The 18,373-nt window shown below is 34.8% G+C and overlaps 2 protein-coding genes and 1 non-coding gene across 3 annotated transcripts; all 3 read left to right on the top strand.

The window, feature by feature from the left end:
- The first annotated feature begins 862 nt into the window (after nucleotides 1-862).
- On the top strand, nucleotides 863-2,196 carry LOC125681434 (protein SGT1 homolog). The gene has a single exon (XM_048921528.2). The coding sequence runs from the start codon at nucleotides 931-933 to the stop codon at nucleotides 2,041-2,043; it is 1,113 nt and encodes a 370-aa protein (XP_048777485.2). The 5' UTR covers nucleotides 863-930; the 3' UTR covers nucleotides 2,044-2,196.
- Nucleotides 2,197-9,215: 7,019 nt separating this feature from the next.
- On the top strand, nucleotides 9,216-18,325 carry LOC125681457 (estradiol 17-beta-dehydrogenase 8-like). The gene is made up of 8 exons (XM_048921567.2): nucleotides 9,216-9,317; nucleotides 10,831-10,953; nucleotides 11,154-11,341; nucleotides 13,301-13,393; nucleotides 14,893-14,978; nucleotides 15,760-15,887; nucleotides 16,129-16,203; nucleotides 17,518-18,325. The coding sequence occupies exons 1-8, from the start codon at nucleotides 9,287-9,289 to the stop codon at nucleotides 17,532-17,534; spliced, it is 741 nt and encodes a 246-aa protein (XP_048777524.1). The 5' UTR covers nucleotides 9,216-9,286; the 3' UTR covers nucleotides 17,535-18,325.
- Nucleotides 17,114-17,186, top strand: Trnaf-gaa (transfer RNA phenylalanine (anticodon GAA)). The gene has a single exon. It is a non-coding gene; the product is annotated as a tRNA-Phe (tRNA).
- Nucleotides 18,326-18,373: the final 48 nt, after the last annotated feature.

Raw genomic sequence — 18,373 nt, 5'->3', positions numbered from 1 at the left:
ATTTTTAAAATCATAGATAATTGATTATCTATGGAAAATATAAACTTGTTCAGTATCAATAGTTTACCAATTTTTTTTTTATTCTATCCAGTGAATACAATTCCTCTGAAAGATATATTTCTATCATGCACAAAGTTTAATTTAATAAAAATTTTCGAAAAACCTATGACATCACATGAGGATCAATCAAGCTTAAACATACTCATATATATATGCAAGAAATACAAGATTTGTTTGTGAAACATTTTAATGATGCCCAATAATTGCAGCAAAGTAATCATGGTACCCAAAGAAAGGCAGTGGCGTAGCTTCCATTGAGACAACCGAGGCAGCTGCCTCGGTAAAAAAAAAAAAAAACAACACCTTTTACGTTGTTAAAATGCCGATAGCCCCCCAGACCCCCTGCCTCGGTAATATTCGAACCCAAGCTACGCCTATGAAAGGTCTTGTCACAAAGAACACACTATATGGTTCCCTATTACTAACTATTTAAAAGTTATGGTTTAAATTAGATTAAAATTGTTCAGAAGTAGGCTAAACTCCCAGGTCAAGATCATGAGGTCAATAATTCTGGTAGTCTTAATTATGATACGCCATTCTCTGAATATGGAATCGTTACACTGAAACATTACAATAAATACATACTTCATCATATGTGAATTAGCATAGAATATCTCATGGCTTGTTCTATCAAGTGAATTTAATTGACTTTATTGGTAAAATATTTTAATATCATTTTGTTTAAGACAGAATCGAAATATAATTTTCAGCACGTACTTATCTCCTATAAAATCAGGGAATTTTATTCTTCCAACAGTGCTCGGGGAATACTTCTCCGAGATTAACAATTGTCAATAGTTGTCTGTCCTTGAAAAGAAAAGTCCGGAAATATTTCTTTCGAAGAACCGAGTTTGAATTATACTTTTCAAAATGGACGCCAAAGAATGTTTCCAGAAGGCCAACGAAGAATTTGTTAACGAAAACTTCGAAACGGCTCTTGAACTTTATTCTTCTGCGATTGAATTAGATGGAAATAATGCTGAATATTACAATAACAGAGCACAAGTCAAAATCAACCTAGGGAAATATGAGGAGGCGCTTAAAGATACTAACACCGCATGTGAACTAAATCCAAAGAGCAAGAAAGCGTACTTCAGGAAAGCTGTTGCATTATTTCACCTTGATAAGTATAAAGAAGCGTATACAACGTTTCAAGCAACAGCAATTCTTGATCCTGATGACAAGGCCGTAAAAACGTGGATGAGAAAATGTGAAGCCGAATTGGACATTTCAAGTAAGGATTCGGGGGATGATAAACCAGTTGAACCCGTGGTTGGTGTTTCTAAAGGAAAAGATGAAGAAATGACACCAAAGCAGGATCCAGCACCTCCAATATCAGCACCCAGTCAACCAAGTCCACCAATATCCACTGTACCCAAGGTAAAATACGACTGGTATCAAACCCAAACAACTGTCGTCATCAATGTGATGCTGAAAAACGTGAAAAAGGATGATTGTGGCATAAATATTCAACCGAAACTTGTAAGTGTGACTGTGAAATTACCAGGAGGAAGTGAATACAATTTAGAACTTAATTTGGCCCATGACATCATTCCAGAGAAATCCTTCAGCAAAGTCATGTCAACAAAAATTGAGATTAAACTTCGGAAATTTGAAGAGATGCAGTGGAAAAAATTAGAGGATGATGGAATGAAAGATAATGTAAAGCAGTTTAGGCCTGAGGGAGCAGATCTGGGGGTCAGTAAATACCCTACCTCCAGCCATTACACCAGAAACTGGGATAAGTTGGTGACTGATATCAAACAGGAAGAGAAAGATGAGAAACTGGATGGAGATGCTGCTCTGAATCAGCTGTTTCAGAAGATATATGCTGATGCCAATGAAGACACAAAGAAAGCCATGATGAAATCATTTTATGAATCAGGAGGAACAGTTCTCAGCACAAACTGGAAGGATGTTGGCAAAGAGAAAGTGGAGGTCAAACCACCCGATGGAATGGAATACAAAAAATGGGAAATGTGATAAACAACTTTGTTGAAATTTTATACAATTATGTAAATAAACTTTTTTATATAATAATCTTAATGAATATGTGAATTTTATTTTGTAAAACCCACTGATAAAAATTTTGTTTGCATCTTGTGAAGTTTTACTCAATAAAATATTGCAAGAGTATCAGATATAATTATTTGAGTGTAATTGATATGCAAAGGTCATAAATCGATTAGGCGCATATTCTATTTTGACTCCGTCCAGAAAATGGTAAATAATAAAAATACTTAGTACTTTGTAAACTATATATACAAATTAAATTGTTTGAAATTTGTTTGATATTTATTCTCTTCAAAATCACATCAGTGTTTGGCATCAACTCCGAATAGTTGATTTTGAGTCGAATTTAGCAATAAACACAGGAAGGGTGTCTGACAGCATTATAGGGATGCAGTATTTTGCAAATGCAGATACTGACTGCTTTAATTTTGACTATTTCACATAGATAATTTTGGACAGTAATCCTTAAAATGTGTTTGAATTGTGCTTTTCTGAATTATCTACATATACATTGCATTGTGAAAATAAGTTAAGTAGTATTGCTGTGTAAGAAAGTATTGGTGCTTAGTGTCATCAATATAATTTTACTGCTATAAAAAGCAATCAATATTGGGCAACTTATAATAGCATGGGAAAGCATTTTTGATGGCCAGAAAGTACCTTCAACAATGATTTTTTTTTTAGCAACTCCATTTTTGGCAGAAAGTAAGTTACCTTCATACCATAAAAAAAATCTGAAATGATAAATAAACAAGCATGTGTTGAGATTATAGCTTGCTGGACAGGTCTTCCTTGGATCACAAAATCTGAAGGATATCCACATAAATATACAGATTTATATAAATTATTTGAGTTTATGTTAATTTGGCTCCCCATAATGCACTTTATTCTCGTCTGTTACTTTTAAGCAACATTGTCTGTTTCATTCGATAGGAAAGCGGTGCAAATTCAGATTGAAAAGTGCAAAGCCTGTACAGAATGTATAGCTTTTTATCCCCACCCCAGGACATACTTTTTATATATTAGTTTTCATACTGTAATAAAATTGGTATTTGTTCGATTTAGGATCTGCCTTGAATAGATAAACTTGAATTGTTATTACTTATTAGAGAATTGTTAGAACAATTTTGAAAATCGCTTAAAAGTATATAAAAGATCGCTAGAGCAATTTAGAAAATAGTAAGGATTATTTCCATAAATGTACTTGAATTTTATAAATTGTTGGAACAATTTGATTTTAGTTTTTCTATTCTATATCCAAATGTTACAAATACACTCAAAAATCACAGGGGTTGCTTTCCGGATGGTGTATAATTGATTGTATGTCTCCATGCTATAGATATAATCAATGATTTAGAATATTGGGTGTTCTATTATATGTCTGTCTAATTATGATAATGAGAAGTATAACCCGCTATTAATTAAGAAGGCAATATGCTCCTCAGCTTTTGATCACAACGATTTTGATCACATGCTCTGTATGTAATTTTTTTTTTTACTGTCTGGTACTTATTGCATTGGTCCAAACATAAATATACATTTTAATATGATTTAAACCTATCCAGTTGAAAATTTGAAAGTCAATTCAAATTTTGAAAGGTTTTGGAAAGGATTACATTTTGTGGTGGGAGGATTGTGTAATCAAAAATCTCTAAATCTGCACGAATTGACCGTTTCTGTTTTATTCAAAATATCTTGAATATTCATACTTCTAGACGTATATTTCAACTCTGTAACATATGATACGAGTATGATGGACTTCGAACTATAATTTGAATGTTGTAAATCCGTTACTTTGGTTGATACACACACACACCCAACAAAATCCACCTACTCTCAAAAAAGTTTACATTAATTTGCCCATTTTGTACGAAAATTTAGTAGTTTGGCCTATAATTCAAGACCCCCACTTTTTAAACCTTCATCTTAAAAAATTTTGATGCAAGGTTTAGAACTTTTGTGCAATTTGAGGGGAAAAAAACTGCCAATATTCCTATAATTATGTTCTTTTGAATTTTGAGATGCTAAATTTTTTTTCTAATTTTAATTCTATAATGAATTTTTTTGTATCTTGAATACAAAAAGGTCATTGGTTATTTTCAATATACTAGCATTAAACCTTTTTAGCTCTTCTGAGCCGAAGGCTCAAAGAGCTAATCATGTGGCCATGTCTGGAGTGCCTTGTGCCTCAACTTTTTGAAAAAAGGGCTATATCTCAAGAACCCTTGGCCAATTTTTGTCAAATTTGTCACAGGGTATCCTTGGCCCAAGGGCTTTCATTTGTACTAAAACTAGAGTTGTGACCCTTTAACAAGGGGAGATAATTAGGAAAATGCAAACAAAAGTAGTGATTGCTAAAAAATCTTCTCAAGAACCACTGGGCAAATTATCACCAAACTTATGCATAAGGATGAGGATAGGTTGTAGATAAAAAAAAGTTCAAGTCATCATCCTGGGGCAAAGGGTGTGATCTCAAGGTCACTTCAAAGTTGACCTTAAATTTTGTTTTGTTAAAACTTTGATATTTTGCTTAGTATAAGGACTAGGATCATCAAATTTTGTAAGTTGATGCATCTTAGGACCTAATATCATGTTGTCTCAAAAGTAGGTCATGGTGACCTACTTTTTGAATTTCACAGGTAATTATTATTAAATGGATTTTGATGCATATCTTGGACACTTTTGAGCCTATGATCATCAAAAGTTGCCAGTTGATGGATCATGGGACCTTGAACTGCGTCATGTGAAAAGCATATCACCATGACCTACTTTCTGAATTTTATGGCTAATCATTTATGAATATATTTTAGGTTGTTATTTCAGATACCGAGAGGTTTAGAATCATCAAACCTTGTAAGTTGATGTGTCTAGAGGCCTCAAAACATATTTATTTTTTAAAAAGTAGGTCACAGTGACCTACTTTTTGAATTTTGCAGACATTCAGATTTCACATTTTCAATTTTAGATGCATATTTTGGACACTATGAAAGCTAGGATCATCAAACTTTGTCAGTCGATGCATCTTGAGTCTTCATAGTTTGTTGACCAAAAAGTAGGTCACCGTGACCTACTTTTGGAATTTGACGGCTATATTTTAATATTTCAAATACTATTTGACTTACAATTATCAAACTTTGTCAGTTGATGCATGTTGAGTCTTCAGAGTGTGTTGACTAAAAAGTAGGTCACCGTGACCAATTTTTGGATTTTGATGGCTATATTTGAATATTTCAGATACTATTTGACTTACAATCATCAAACTTTGTCAGTTGATGGGTCTTGAGTCTTCATAGTGTGTCGACCAAAAAGTAGGTCACTGTGACCTACTTTTGGAATTTGACGGCTATATTTGAATACTATTTGACTTGTCAGTTGATGCATCTTGAGTCTTCAGTGTGTCGACCAAAAGTAGGTCACCGTAACCTACTTTTGGACAGTTACATTTAAATTTTCAGGTACTATTTGACTTAACATCATCAAACTTTGTTAATTGATGAATCTTGGTTAGTGAGAATTTTTGCCTGTTCTACAATGTATCAGAAGAGCGATTCTACGCCCATGGGTCTCTTGTTACATCTACGTTTTGTTTGAAGACTTGAGTAGGTATTGAACTAATGCATTAATTGATTTATATTTCTTATGTTCAAAACTAGTGTTAACATTGTAATGCGAATAAATCGTAGGTACAGTAAATTTATAAAATCCAAATGGTAAAGCTTAACATTCTGGAGCTCAATAACAAACTCTATGACCCCATTTTTGTTTTTTAATTCCAAAAATCCTCACTCATGTATTTAATATAGTATTTTATTAATTATATATACATTAGGAAAACAGTTTTCATACTGTAATACATGACGATGGGGCAGCTACTATCAGTGGGTTTCTGATTTGCTTTTCATTGTCATATTTAGACAGATATGATAGAACATACAATATTTTGACTACATTTATTATATTCATTAAATTGCCTCTCCAAACTAATATATTGAATGTTGTTTTTGTTTTTTTTCAGTTGTTCATTTTATAGAAGAAACTTGTAGATTCGTGTAATCATTGTATTTTTGACCTGTTAATTATTATCTTGCATGACTTATTGTAATATTTTAGGAGAGGGACTTGTAAGTTGTTAGAACTTGGTTCCAATCCTTTTGATTTTATGGATAAAATGTGTTCAAAACAATATTTACAGCGGTCTGATTAAAATCAGACCCAACGATATGATAATGAGTATGGGGTCTGATTTTAATCAGACTGTATTTACAGGCACATGTCATCGTTTTTCAAAAAAAAAAAAAGAGGGGGCGGGGCAGCCGGAGAAGTTGGCAGTGGGTCAGTCACCCTAAATATTATATCTTTATTTGCATATGAGAATCACAGGTAATGTTCACTGGACCCAAAGAGGGGCCATCCTGATTCTACGTGCCTGATTCGGACACACCGTGTTTCATACTGTTAGGCCGTTCAATTCTGTACACACCGATTTTGACTACGGATTACTCTGTTTACCTCAGCGATCAATAGCGGGTGTGATCAGTCGACAATTGCTTACTCCTCTAGGCACCTGATCCCACCTCTGGTATATCCAGGGGACCGTGTTTGTCCAACTCTTGATTTTGTATTCCTTATAGGAGTTATGAGATCGATCACTGTTCGTTATCTTCACCTTTTCATGTATATTCTCTTTATAGAAGTGGACAGGTATAGGCTTTACCTGTCCACTCTTCTAGAATACGAGCCCGGGTGCTGTGTAAGTCGAAACGTTACTGAAAATTGAAAATTCTACGTCCAAGGGGAGGGGGGGGGGGACCGGGGTCCCTCTCGAATTTTGATAGGGAGCATTTACTCATTCCAGCCCACATTCCCTGATACATCTGGTATAATATTCAAATTTTTCTACTTTGGATAATGAACAAAAACTATCTTGGCTACTCAACCCAGAAGAGAAAACTATTCTTGATCTTGTGGGCAGATTTATCGGAGGCAAAGACAAATCGTGGTCTCTTGTTCAAAAAAATGTAAATGAAAGAAGAAGCAATAATTTCTTCCACTCTCAGAGAAATAAATCACAAAATCTTTTGATTTATTGAACTACTTTTATTGGGAGAACTTACATTTTTTCTAAAAACCCTTAAAACTTGCGTCATTTTATGATTTCACCTTATTTAAAATGTCAGAAAAAAGTAAGAATGACTACGTAGGAAACATATTTCAAGCCTTATAAATCTGGGGGGGGGGGAACAAAACAGGAGCTTCCGGTGGCTTTGCCCCCTGGGCACCACCAGAGCTTTGCCCTGGACCCACCCTTAAGGCGCCCCCACTCCCCCTGACTCACAATGGTGCCTCCCCTAACCGCAATTTCTGGATCCGCCCCTGTGTATGACATATTGTAATATGTGTGCTTAAATATGGTTATTGAAATATTCTATCGATTGGCATCTCTTCTGGACTCCAATCTAATTTGATTTTTTTAATTTACAAATCCAATTCTGAGCCCTATCGGGCATACAAGCTTAAGAAAAGAGGGGGGGGGGGGGGGTGACAATCTAAAGACCAAATACAGAAGAAAAAAATTAAGAGTATATATAGCAAATTAAGCTGTCCAGAAATACAGTATATGTATAACAATATTGTATTATACATAAATCTATGATATATAATGAACATTTGTAGAATAAGCATCTGAGTTATACCTGGTACATCTTGTCTCATTGTAGAATCTATGGTATACATTATTGTATAGAAACTTATACATTTTTTACCTCTTACATTGTATATTATTGTTTCTCACTTACAGGGGCGGGTCCAGGAATTGCAGTTACGGGGGGGGGGCACTTTATGAGGCAGTGGGTCCAGGGTAAAGCCCTGGTGGGGGCCTAGGGGGCGAAGCCCACGGAAGCTCCTGAATTTTACAGATTTTATAGGGCCTGAAATATGTTTCCTATTTAGTCATTTGTACTATATTTTATCATTTTTGATATGGTGAAATTAATAAAATGACGCAAATTTTAAAGTCTTTTCGAAAAAATGAAGTTCTCCCAATACTCAATAATTCAATTCAATTTTTTCAATTTATTTATTGATTAACCAAGCATGTTGGCATACAATCATGTTACACAATATGAGATATATAACGACAATAAACTAAATACTAACAGTTCATTTACATATATGTAAATACAAGTATGTATTTGACATGTACCTGTGATATTAGACTGTATGTATGCAATTTAGTATTACATAAATCAAATGTATATAATTAAAGCACTTCACCTTTGGTGCGCAATTCAAAACACTCGTGTAAAATTCACACAACCTTCTAGCATGAAAGGGTAATATTTCTTTCTTATATCTTTATACATGAAGCAGTCATATAAAATGAAAGCTGTTGTAATGCTTGCAATACTGGTGTGATCGAAGATGAAATTCATTTTCTATTTCAATGTAAATCGTATTCTAAGCTAAGAAACACCTACCTTAAAAACAGTTATAATATAACACAAAAAAATATTACTCTGGACAATGAAAGATACATGTTACAAATATATTTTAACACTGATATACATAAAGTCTTAAAAATTACTGTGAAATTTATTAAAGACTGTTTTGAATACAGATGTAAATTACTTGCAACTGCATAAAAATTATGTAAACATTATGTAATGATGTTCAATGGGCCTTTGCCAATTATTGTAATTGTGTTTGTGCCAATAAATATTTGTATTTGTATATAAAAAATGCAACTCATATTCAACAATAGTTTTACAAAACCATTCTTTTGGATAAAGTAATCCAAGAAAGCAAAAGATTTTGTTATTTATTTCTCCGGGAGTGGAAGAAATTATTGCTTCTTTTATCGTTTAGTACATTTGTCTAAACAAGATACCACCATTTATCTTAAATTTGAAAAATTTATGGGGGAACCCCCCCCCCCCCTTAAATACGCCACTGATTTTTAAAAAAATCCTTTGATACGCTCATCTACTATCGCTATTCATACGCTATATGTATAGCGATAGTAGATGAGTGGATCAAAGGATGTAATTTTAATTAGATTGTTTTAGACTCTGAATCAGAAATAAAGTATTCTGTATAGTATACTGTGCACAAAATTTTCGAATATGTATATGTACGTTTTAATAATACATGCTACTTTCGTTTTCAATTTAAGACGAACTTTGATCAGAGAAAGAGAAACTAAGAAAACTACAACATGTTGTCGGGTCGACTGGCAGTTGTAACAGGTAATTTTTCTCGCTTTATTCTAAACGCACAGTAGGAAAAGTTAATTCCCATGACCATGAACAGGTTAATTCATATCATGAAACAGAATACGTTGTACTGTTGGTCCCCTCCCCCTAGTTTCTGTGGAAACGAGGGGGTTATTTATATTCGGTCTTTCCTATCATCTATATAACTAAAATAATAAATTTAATTTCTTGATGTTCTTATGACGGGAAGTACCTATTGGTCATGACGTTATTTAAGAATTGAAATACAGGAGAACATGAACACTGCTATAAATGCTTTGTACGCCAGCATACTTCATAATGCGCGTTAACAAAGACCGAATATAAATAACCCCCTCGTTTCCACAGAAACTACCCTCCCCCATTCAATTGTGAATTACTATAGCTATAATCACCAAACATGCTGGTAATGCCTAATGGTAGGCCCAAAACAAATATCAGCGAGATTCGGCGTCAGTCCAAATATCCAGCCTGGACGAGATTTGTTGGTATACATCAAGTCAACATAAACAAAATGGACCACACGTTACATAACTAACAACACATATGATAAAATGAACTACAAACTAAAATGAATTAATTTCAAGATTTAAATTATTTGTGATTAGGCCTAGAAGTTGGCATAAATTTTATCAATATTGTACAATAGTAAATAAGTATATTAATACACCTGATTAATGAATAGTAGATTTATGTTCCTTATATATATTAATATAGATAGAATGTTCTATTCGTTCAAATGATAATGTCCTACGGACCCGGTTGAGGGCATGTCCCCGAGACCCAGGTCATTGTAACTACAGTGTAATATTGATATACATCTGATTCAGTTGTGAATCTATCAAGTATATAAATGTGTATTACTAGTAACACACATTATACTTTTGTTGGACAATATGATTGAAACCTGTTAAACATAAAGTGATTGACATGATATGCATGTAGTAGTTAATTATATTCAATATATTTTGACGTACATCGTTCACCTTGTTACTAATGTTAGCAGCACTAACAGAAATGAAATAATCATGAATGACTGATTTGTTAAACAATTAAAATCAGGGCTGTATTTGTTTGGTTTTGTGGAGAGCTACAAGATTCAAGAGTGATCCTAATTAGTTCAGAGGTCTCCAGTAGATCTCTAGTACTTCTCATCGAGCAAGTAGAGGTTGGAGATATACTGGTAATATCCTGGACCAGTTCTGGAGATGAGAAACAAATAGACCCAAAGTGTCTATAGCTTGGATAAATCACGGGATGGGAGTTAATTACAGCTGAGATTCCACTTGGTTGAATATTTGGACTGATCTCAGCTGAGATTAGCTGTAGAACCATGGCTCTCTGGGAAAATATTGAGACGTCAGATCTGTCTCAATCTTTTCTCAGAGAGCTACAGTTCTGCGGCTAAGCTGAAATTACACGGGGAACTCAAATATAGAGGATCAACTGTGACAACAGTGCCAATGTATGCCAAAATATAAATTTACCAGAATTGATAATTTTGCAGGTGCTGGGAGTGGAATTGGGCGTGCAGTATGCCGAATTTTTGCATCAGAGGGAGCCACAGTAATTGCTGCAGATATGAATGATAAGGGAATGGCAGAAACTATGTCCATGATCCAAGACACAGGTAGTATTATTCAGGTGTCAATTATTGGAATCAAATGTAAGAATTATCTGTTGCTCTTCTGCAGAATTGTGATTTGGGATGGGAGATTATGCAAGGACTCATCTTCGTTTTTACTTTTCAATAAACATGCATAGTCACAGATGAAACCCTATATGGCAAGAAACATCCACCTCTAAGTACTTCTAAATCTTCCTTTGAAGGTGATCATCAATCGTATCAATGTGATGTATCGAGTTCCGCCTCAATCACCGATCTGGTGGGTAAAATTAAGGAGAGATATTCATCAGCTCCACATGTAGCAGTGAACTCCGCAGGGATTACCAGAGACCGGACAATGATGAAACTAACAGAAGAAGATTTTGACAAAGTCATAGATGTCAATCTCAAGGTTAGTGAATGCAGTGAAACTTCTCTAAACCAGCCAGCTGGCGGGCTGAATGAAACAGCCGGATTAGAGGGGTGGTCGGTTTATTGAGAATTTAGCATTTAGTGATGGTTTATATAAGTTTTCATTAGATATTTCTTCTCCCTACCATGTTTTATTGATAAAACACTATCACTATCTTCCTAGATAATACAAATTTTGAAGAATTTAGTTTTGAATAATGACTTTAAGGTTTGGAATATCATTGGTGTAGTCATCCCCACACTGCTAATTAAGTAGATGCAATACACAAGGCAGGTACTGTTTTCTATAATCCTTCATCTAGGTCTAAAATTGCCATCATGAATAATTATCTGTGGACATCAATTAGGCTAAAAAAAATATATGTTGGTTTCCACTTTCCCTACCTACCCTAAAAATTTCTGCCGACCCTAACACATTTTTTTCCATTTTCACAGATTTTGCAAATGTCATCACTACAACAAGAGTATATTTATTGACTTATTTATCAAGTTATTTATTGTGCACTTATACTAGACAGATTCCAAAACATAGAAACAGTTTTTGTTTACAGTAAAGTGAAGAAATGTATTGATTCATCATATAAATTTTATTTGATTACTAAATAATCACTTTATTTTATGTACAGTAGAATACTAAATCATTAGAAAATTATTCAACCTATAAAATCAAAAAATGAAAAAAAAAAAAAAAAAAAATACCTACCTACCGACCCTTAAAAATTTTGAGGTGAAAGTGGAAACCAAGACATTTTTTTTTTGGCCTTAACTAGCTGGTAGCTATTATTTACCAGATGTATGAAGTTAATCCTTATCATTCCATCCCGTAATCCTGTTGAAATAGTCTATTTTTGATTTAAAAGATAACATAAAGGTTTCTTTATTGACCTTCCTCTTACCTAAACTCTGTTTATGTCTGTTGTCATCCTCACAATGTCAGGGGTCCTGAATCCACTAGTGGCCATTCCCACAGCCACAAGTGGACAAAGAACCCCTGACATTGTGCATTGTGAGGATGGTCTGTTGCTAATATGTAATTAAAAATTTGTGAAAAGTACAGCTGTGCTTATGAAAATGTAATTTGAATATTAGGAATATTTACCCTATTGAGATTACGAAAATTAATGTATCTTTAGATACTTAACACTCATGTATTTGTTCTTTATTCACTGCAGCTTATATCAATAAAAATGCATGGTGCAACAATATGGTGTTTGTTATATGCTATTCACTTATCATGCTTATTATCTGTTTAATAAAATTGTACAGGATATAGAATGGTCACCTTGACTCACAGGTAAATCACAGAAATCATTGAGGCCATTTGCATTTTCTCCTCCTCCCATGGGTAATTTTCACACTAGACCAGTTGTTCATACCTGGCTGGTCAGTAATTTTTATATAGATCTGGCTTGTTTTGATCACCTCTCTGGCGTTTTTTTTTTTTTTTTGGTCTTGAAAATGTGGCCAGTGTTATGAAGGGAAATTACACCTGTTTGTTACCTGACATTTTTTCAAAAGCGGTCGGTGTCCGATTTTCAGGGGTGGCCGGTTTTGTGAGAATTTATTTGTAAGAAAATGTTAAGATTTCTGCTGGGACTTTAAAAATCTGTTGATATTTAGAGAGGACCATTTTTCTGAGGGGCCAGTTTGGAAAAATTTCACTGTATTAGGAATGACATTAGATAAAACTTGGCATATTGTGTTTTAGAATTTGGATTACAAAGCATGTTATGCTCATCATATGGAACATACATAATATTCTATATGCATCTTTGAGTTAATCAGAGATACCATTACTTTCTGTTTACTTGCTATTTCATTTTAAACTTTGTGGTTTGTCCATGTTTTATTTTTTGCAAACTCTGGAGCAAACATGTGAGTATACTAAGTTGTGATTTATTTGTTCAAAAATTATTACCAGAATTGTCTTATTTTGTAGGGAACATGGTTGCTAAATAAAGCAATTGGAAAGGCAATGTTATCAGACAAAGTACCCGGCTCCATTGTGAACATATCAAGTCTTGTTGGGAAGGTAGAGATATGCTGTCCGACATTAAACTAAATTGTTAACTGTATACAGTAGTTGCAATATAAGTAGCTCCTCCATTACGCATTCCTACCTGGTAAGTGTTGCAACATAAGTAGCTCCTCCATTACGCATTCCTACCTGGTAAGTGTTGCAACATAAGTAGCTCCTCCATTACGCATTCCTACCTGGTAAGTGTTGCAACATAAGTAGCTCCTCCATTACGCATTCCTACCTGGTAAGTGTTGCAACATAAGTAGCTCCTCCATTACGCATTCCTACCTGGTAAGTGTTGCAACATAAGTAGCTCCTCCATTACGCATTACTAAATAGTAACTGTAGACAGTTGTAATATAAATATATAAGTAAGTCTGGCATTATAAACAGCTACCAGCAAGTTTTAACTGTGTACAAATGTACCATGAGTCTTACATGTACATTATACACTACTACACAGGGTTAGGAAACTCAATAGAATTACGAGCCAATCACAAGGCTGACTACACTCAAAAGTTGCCGTCATGTAAGGATCCAGGTTAGAATAGGTCCTCAGTACCCCTTGCTTGTCGTAAGAGGTGACTAAATGGGGCGGTCCTTCAGATGAGACCACAAAAACCGAGGCCCCATGTCACAGCAGGGAGGGAGCTTTATCGTGCCATACCTGCTGTGACATGGGGCCTCGGTTTTTGCGATATGGCACAATAAAGATCCCTTTCTGCTCAAAGTGCCGAGCATAAGCCTAAATTTTGCAGCCCTTCACCGGCATTGGTGACATCTCCATATGAGTGAAAAATTCTCAAGCGGAACGTTAAACTATATACAATCAAATGTTGCCAGCCCTGTTCAAAATCTGCCAGTCTTTTGTGATGGTTATCACTTATCATTTTACCTTAATGAATATACTAATAAAGCTTGTTTGTGACATTTGTTATGCACTGGCTGTTAAAATTAGCCAGAATGCTGGGCTATTGTATGAAATTTCGCCCCTGCCCACCTGAGAAGCAGACCGTCTTTGGTAGTTGGATGGGCTATAATTTCCAACCCTCTATCAAGTGTTAACTGTACTTTTGTAACAGATTTAGAAATAGTATATGTACATGAATATCAGTGATTTATTGTGTAATCATAAAAAGACAAAGAATATCAATGTACATGTAATGACACTCAAACTTTACAACATTAAGGAAATACATATTTTATATTCATGTCACTTCTGTTAGTAAATTAAATTTACCCAGTTTAAAAAAAATGTCCTATTAATTATTTGGGCAAAATGGACAAAATTAAAACTACAATGAAAATGTTCCAGTAAACAGTATAATTACAAATATGCTTTCATGAAATATTAGCACTATTTTGTGATTGCACCATACAATTTGTGGACTACTGTTACAATATATTGTGAATATTACCCAGTAGTAACTACACATACAATATTTTGAGTTGTAAACAGCGTTTTAATAAACAATGTTTTCTGCTGTAGCTCAGATTTGTTGTTCATTCAGACAGGAAACGTAGGACAAACCAATTATGCTGCCTCGAAGGCTGGAGTGATAGGTCTCACAAAGTCCATGGCCAAAGAAATGGGAAAGTAAGATTTCTTTTAAACTTATTACACAAAAATTGAATATGGCTGCTTCAACCAGTTACAGAAATAGATTGGTGTTTATGAGGTTAAATCCATGATTTAAAAACTTCAGGACTGCATTAACTGAGCACAAAGTTTAATTTTGTGTTGTGTGGTAGCTAAATCAACATCATGAATGTCAACAAATGTCTCCATCTATGAATGATAAAAGAAATCTGGAAAAACATTCTATTGACCTGAACATCACATACAGGGCAATATGTATTGTAATCTAGTGTAACAGGGAGGAAGGAATTGCTATAAATCATCTGGGGATTCAAAACTTTCCCCCAAAATACTATTCAGGTGCTCAACTGAGTTTTCTGACCACTGGCAAATACTGGCAATTAAATCCAGTTGACCGCCACACTCCTCTCTTCTCAATGTTTTCATCATTGAAGACATACAGCCTAGGATTTTTATGCCTTGAAAGACCTTTTGCCTGTTATTTTCAGGGGCTGATCTTTCACACTAAATGTAACAGGTTAAGAAAAAATGTAATGATCAAGACCTGGATTCAAACCTGCCCCTAAATCTTTTGTCAACTGAGCTATTTGGCCAATGGTGTTGGAACCTAGCTGACCACCTCTCTAAAGTTTTAAGTAGTGGAATTACAGTCAGAGTACCAATGCACTGTAATTATTTCAGTGTTATATACTCAGTGTTTTACTTTCACTGCATGTGAATGATTTATGATTACATTTCAAGTGTGTATATTGACATGATTTGCTGGATCTATTGATAGGTTTAACATCAGAGTAAATGCTGTGTTGCCAGGATTTATCGAGACACCTATGACTGAAGTAGTGCCAGAAAATTTAATGCAAATGACCAAGCTCTTGATTCCATTGGGGCGCCTTGGCAATCCAGAAGGTAAATAATTTGCTTCAGTCCAAATGAACTTGTTCTTGCCAAATTCATGATCAAATACTGCTCAGTCTTGGACAATTATTTAGACTAAGTATGTAAACAAAATTTTGATTTATCAACAAGGCAGGTGATTAACTTTAGCCTTCATACTGTTGTACCAGATAGGTATGAATGGTACAATAGCATGAAACTACCCTAATTTCAAATACATGTTCTAAGTTTAATGATGGAATTTCTTTTGTAGAAATTGCAAATACCTGTGCCTTTTTAGCTTCAGAGAAGAGTAGCTACATTACAGGTGCTACAATCGAAGTTACAGGTATGAAAATATTAATCGCATGTCTGCAGTCAAAGTTACAGTTATGAATTGAAAGCATTAAACACATGTGTACAATCAAAGGTACAGGTAATATGAAAATATCAAAGACGTGTGGTGGTCAGACAGGTTTGATCGCCAGTGGCCAGATACCTCATTTGGTAGAGCACCTGACTGGAGATTCAGGGGGCCCTGGTTTGAATCCCAGTCTGGTACGTTGCATTTTTTCCCTTCCTGTTACATATGGTGCCGTAGCTGCAATAATGTAGTCCTTTCCGATTTTTTTTTTTTGGGGAGAGTATCCTGAAAACGTTAGAATAAAAAAAAATCGGATAGGGCTACATTATTGCAGCTAATGGTGACATAGACTAGATGCCTGCCAGGGAATAAAGATCATGGGTTGAATGTGGCAGTGAGATAGGTTCCATTGCTGGTGGCCAGTTGGCTTTGTTGGTAGAGTACTTGAATAGAAATTTAGAAGGCCTGGGTTCAAATCCTGGTCTGTTCCGTTGCATTTTTATACCCCATGCAAGGAAGTTGCGGAGGGTATAATGTTTTTGACCCATCCGTCAGTCCCTTTCTTGTCAGCGCAACTCCTTTGAGACCGCTCATCAGCATTTTGTGAAACTTTGTAGTTAATAAGGACACGTACTGTGTAGATGTGCATATTCCCAGGAAATTCTGATTCAATAATTTTTCTGGGAGTTATGCCCCTTTTGAACGTAGAATTTCGAGCCCATCTTAGATCTGTCGTGTTTTTGCAGTAATGCATAGCATAGCATTACCATTCATTATGTGAGGCATTGTTAAGCAATGTTGGAGAATAAGGTATGTGATCCTGAGTTGATGTCTTTGAGGTTTGAAGACATTTAGGAGGGAGAAATGTGGTGGTCCGACGGGTTTGATCACCCGTGGCCAGATAGCTCAGTTGGTAGAGCACCTGACTGAAAATTCACGGGGCTCGGGTTCGAATCCTGGTTTGGTCAATTGCAATTTCTCCCTTCCTGTTACACATGCTTACGATCAAATTATAAGTAGGAAACATTATATACATATCTACATTCAAAGTTGCAGGTATGAATTGAAAATATAAAACACATGTTTACAAATAAAGTTACAGGTATGAATTGAAAGCACAGGTATGAATTCTATACGTTAAACACATATCTACAATTGAAGTTGCAGTTACAGGAATTGATTGAAAACATTAAGCACATGTCTACCAATCTTTCTGCCATTACCTGCTGTGTACATGTACATAGTCTTCTGATAATGTATCCGTTTATCTTATGTAATGTTTTATTTTTTTTTCTATAGGTGGACTCTTCATGTAATCGGGAACATGACTTTGTCTGTGATATGAGATTTGACATGAAAAAAAATTCTAGATACAAGTACATTTTTACATTTTATCAAAATCAACATTTGAGATGTGACTGTGTGCAGTCTTTGTTGAGTCTTGTACTAACAAATGTGATACTATTAGAGCTGGGGATGGTCCTGGACTGACAAATGTGATACTATTAGAGCTGGGGATGGTCCTGGACTGGAATGGTGCTGAATGATGATGGAATCCTTATTTCTGCCAGGAACTTTATGGAAGAGTAGGGATCTGTATTCTTCTTGGCAGATTTCTTTGTAACTGTGAAGGAAGAACCCAAGAGCTATGTATAAACTATTAAAGAGCATTCAAAATCAGGAATATTCAACAACAGATTTTGGACTAAAACTGCAGATCATGGACACAGTTACTGATAGAAGTACAAAATCGCGATGTGGTTTTAGTTGTTTGCTATGCTGTGGAATGTTGATGATAGTCCAGTCCATGCACAACATTGTGTCAGTTGATTACATATTATGAAAATGGTGCACTTGTGTCGGTGACATATTCAGATGAACTCAAACTTCTATCAGAAAAGTATTTTGACACATTCAGTAGTCATAAGGTCCATTGTAATATTCCTGCCATCAGAGATCTCAGAAAAGTTCAGTATAAAGCAACACGCCTGAAGAATATATGCATTCATTTGAAATTCCGATAACATTTGTACATGTGTTAGAGAATACGTGCATATTTTTGTGGTTAAACTACAATAATCAGATGATAAATTATTAGAATATTTCAGTTAATTTTGTTTATTTTGTGAGTTAAGTAGTAGTAGTGTATAGAAGA

Source organism: Ostrea edulis, chromosome 2 (genome assembly GCF_947568905.1).
Source record: "Ostrea edulis chromosome 2, xbOstEdul1.1, whole genome shotgun sequence".
Lineage (NCBI taxonomy): Eukaryota > Metazoa > Mollusca > Bivalvia > Ostreida > Ostreidae > Ostrea > Ostrea edulis.
The sequence above is the reverse complement of the archived record's forward strand: the minus strand, read 5'-3'. Positions and strand labels throughout refer to the sequence as shown.

Coding starts and splice junctions, on each gene's coding strand:
- LOC125681457 (XM_048921567.2), top strand. CDS start 9,287: ATGTTGTCGGGTCGACTGGCAGTTGTAACAG. Junction 9,318..10,830: donor TCGACTGGCAGTTGTAACAG/GTAATTTTTCTC, acceptor ATAATTTTGCAG/GTGCTGGGAGTGGAATTGGG. Junction 15,888..16,128: donor GCGCCTTGGCAATCCAGAAG/GTAAATAATTTG, acceptor TTTCTTTTGTAG/AAATTGCAAATACCTGTGCC.
- LOC125681434 (XM_048921528.2), top strand. CDS start 931: ATGGACGCCAAAGAATGTTTCCAGAAGGCCAACGAAGAATTTGTTAAC.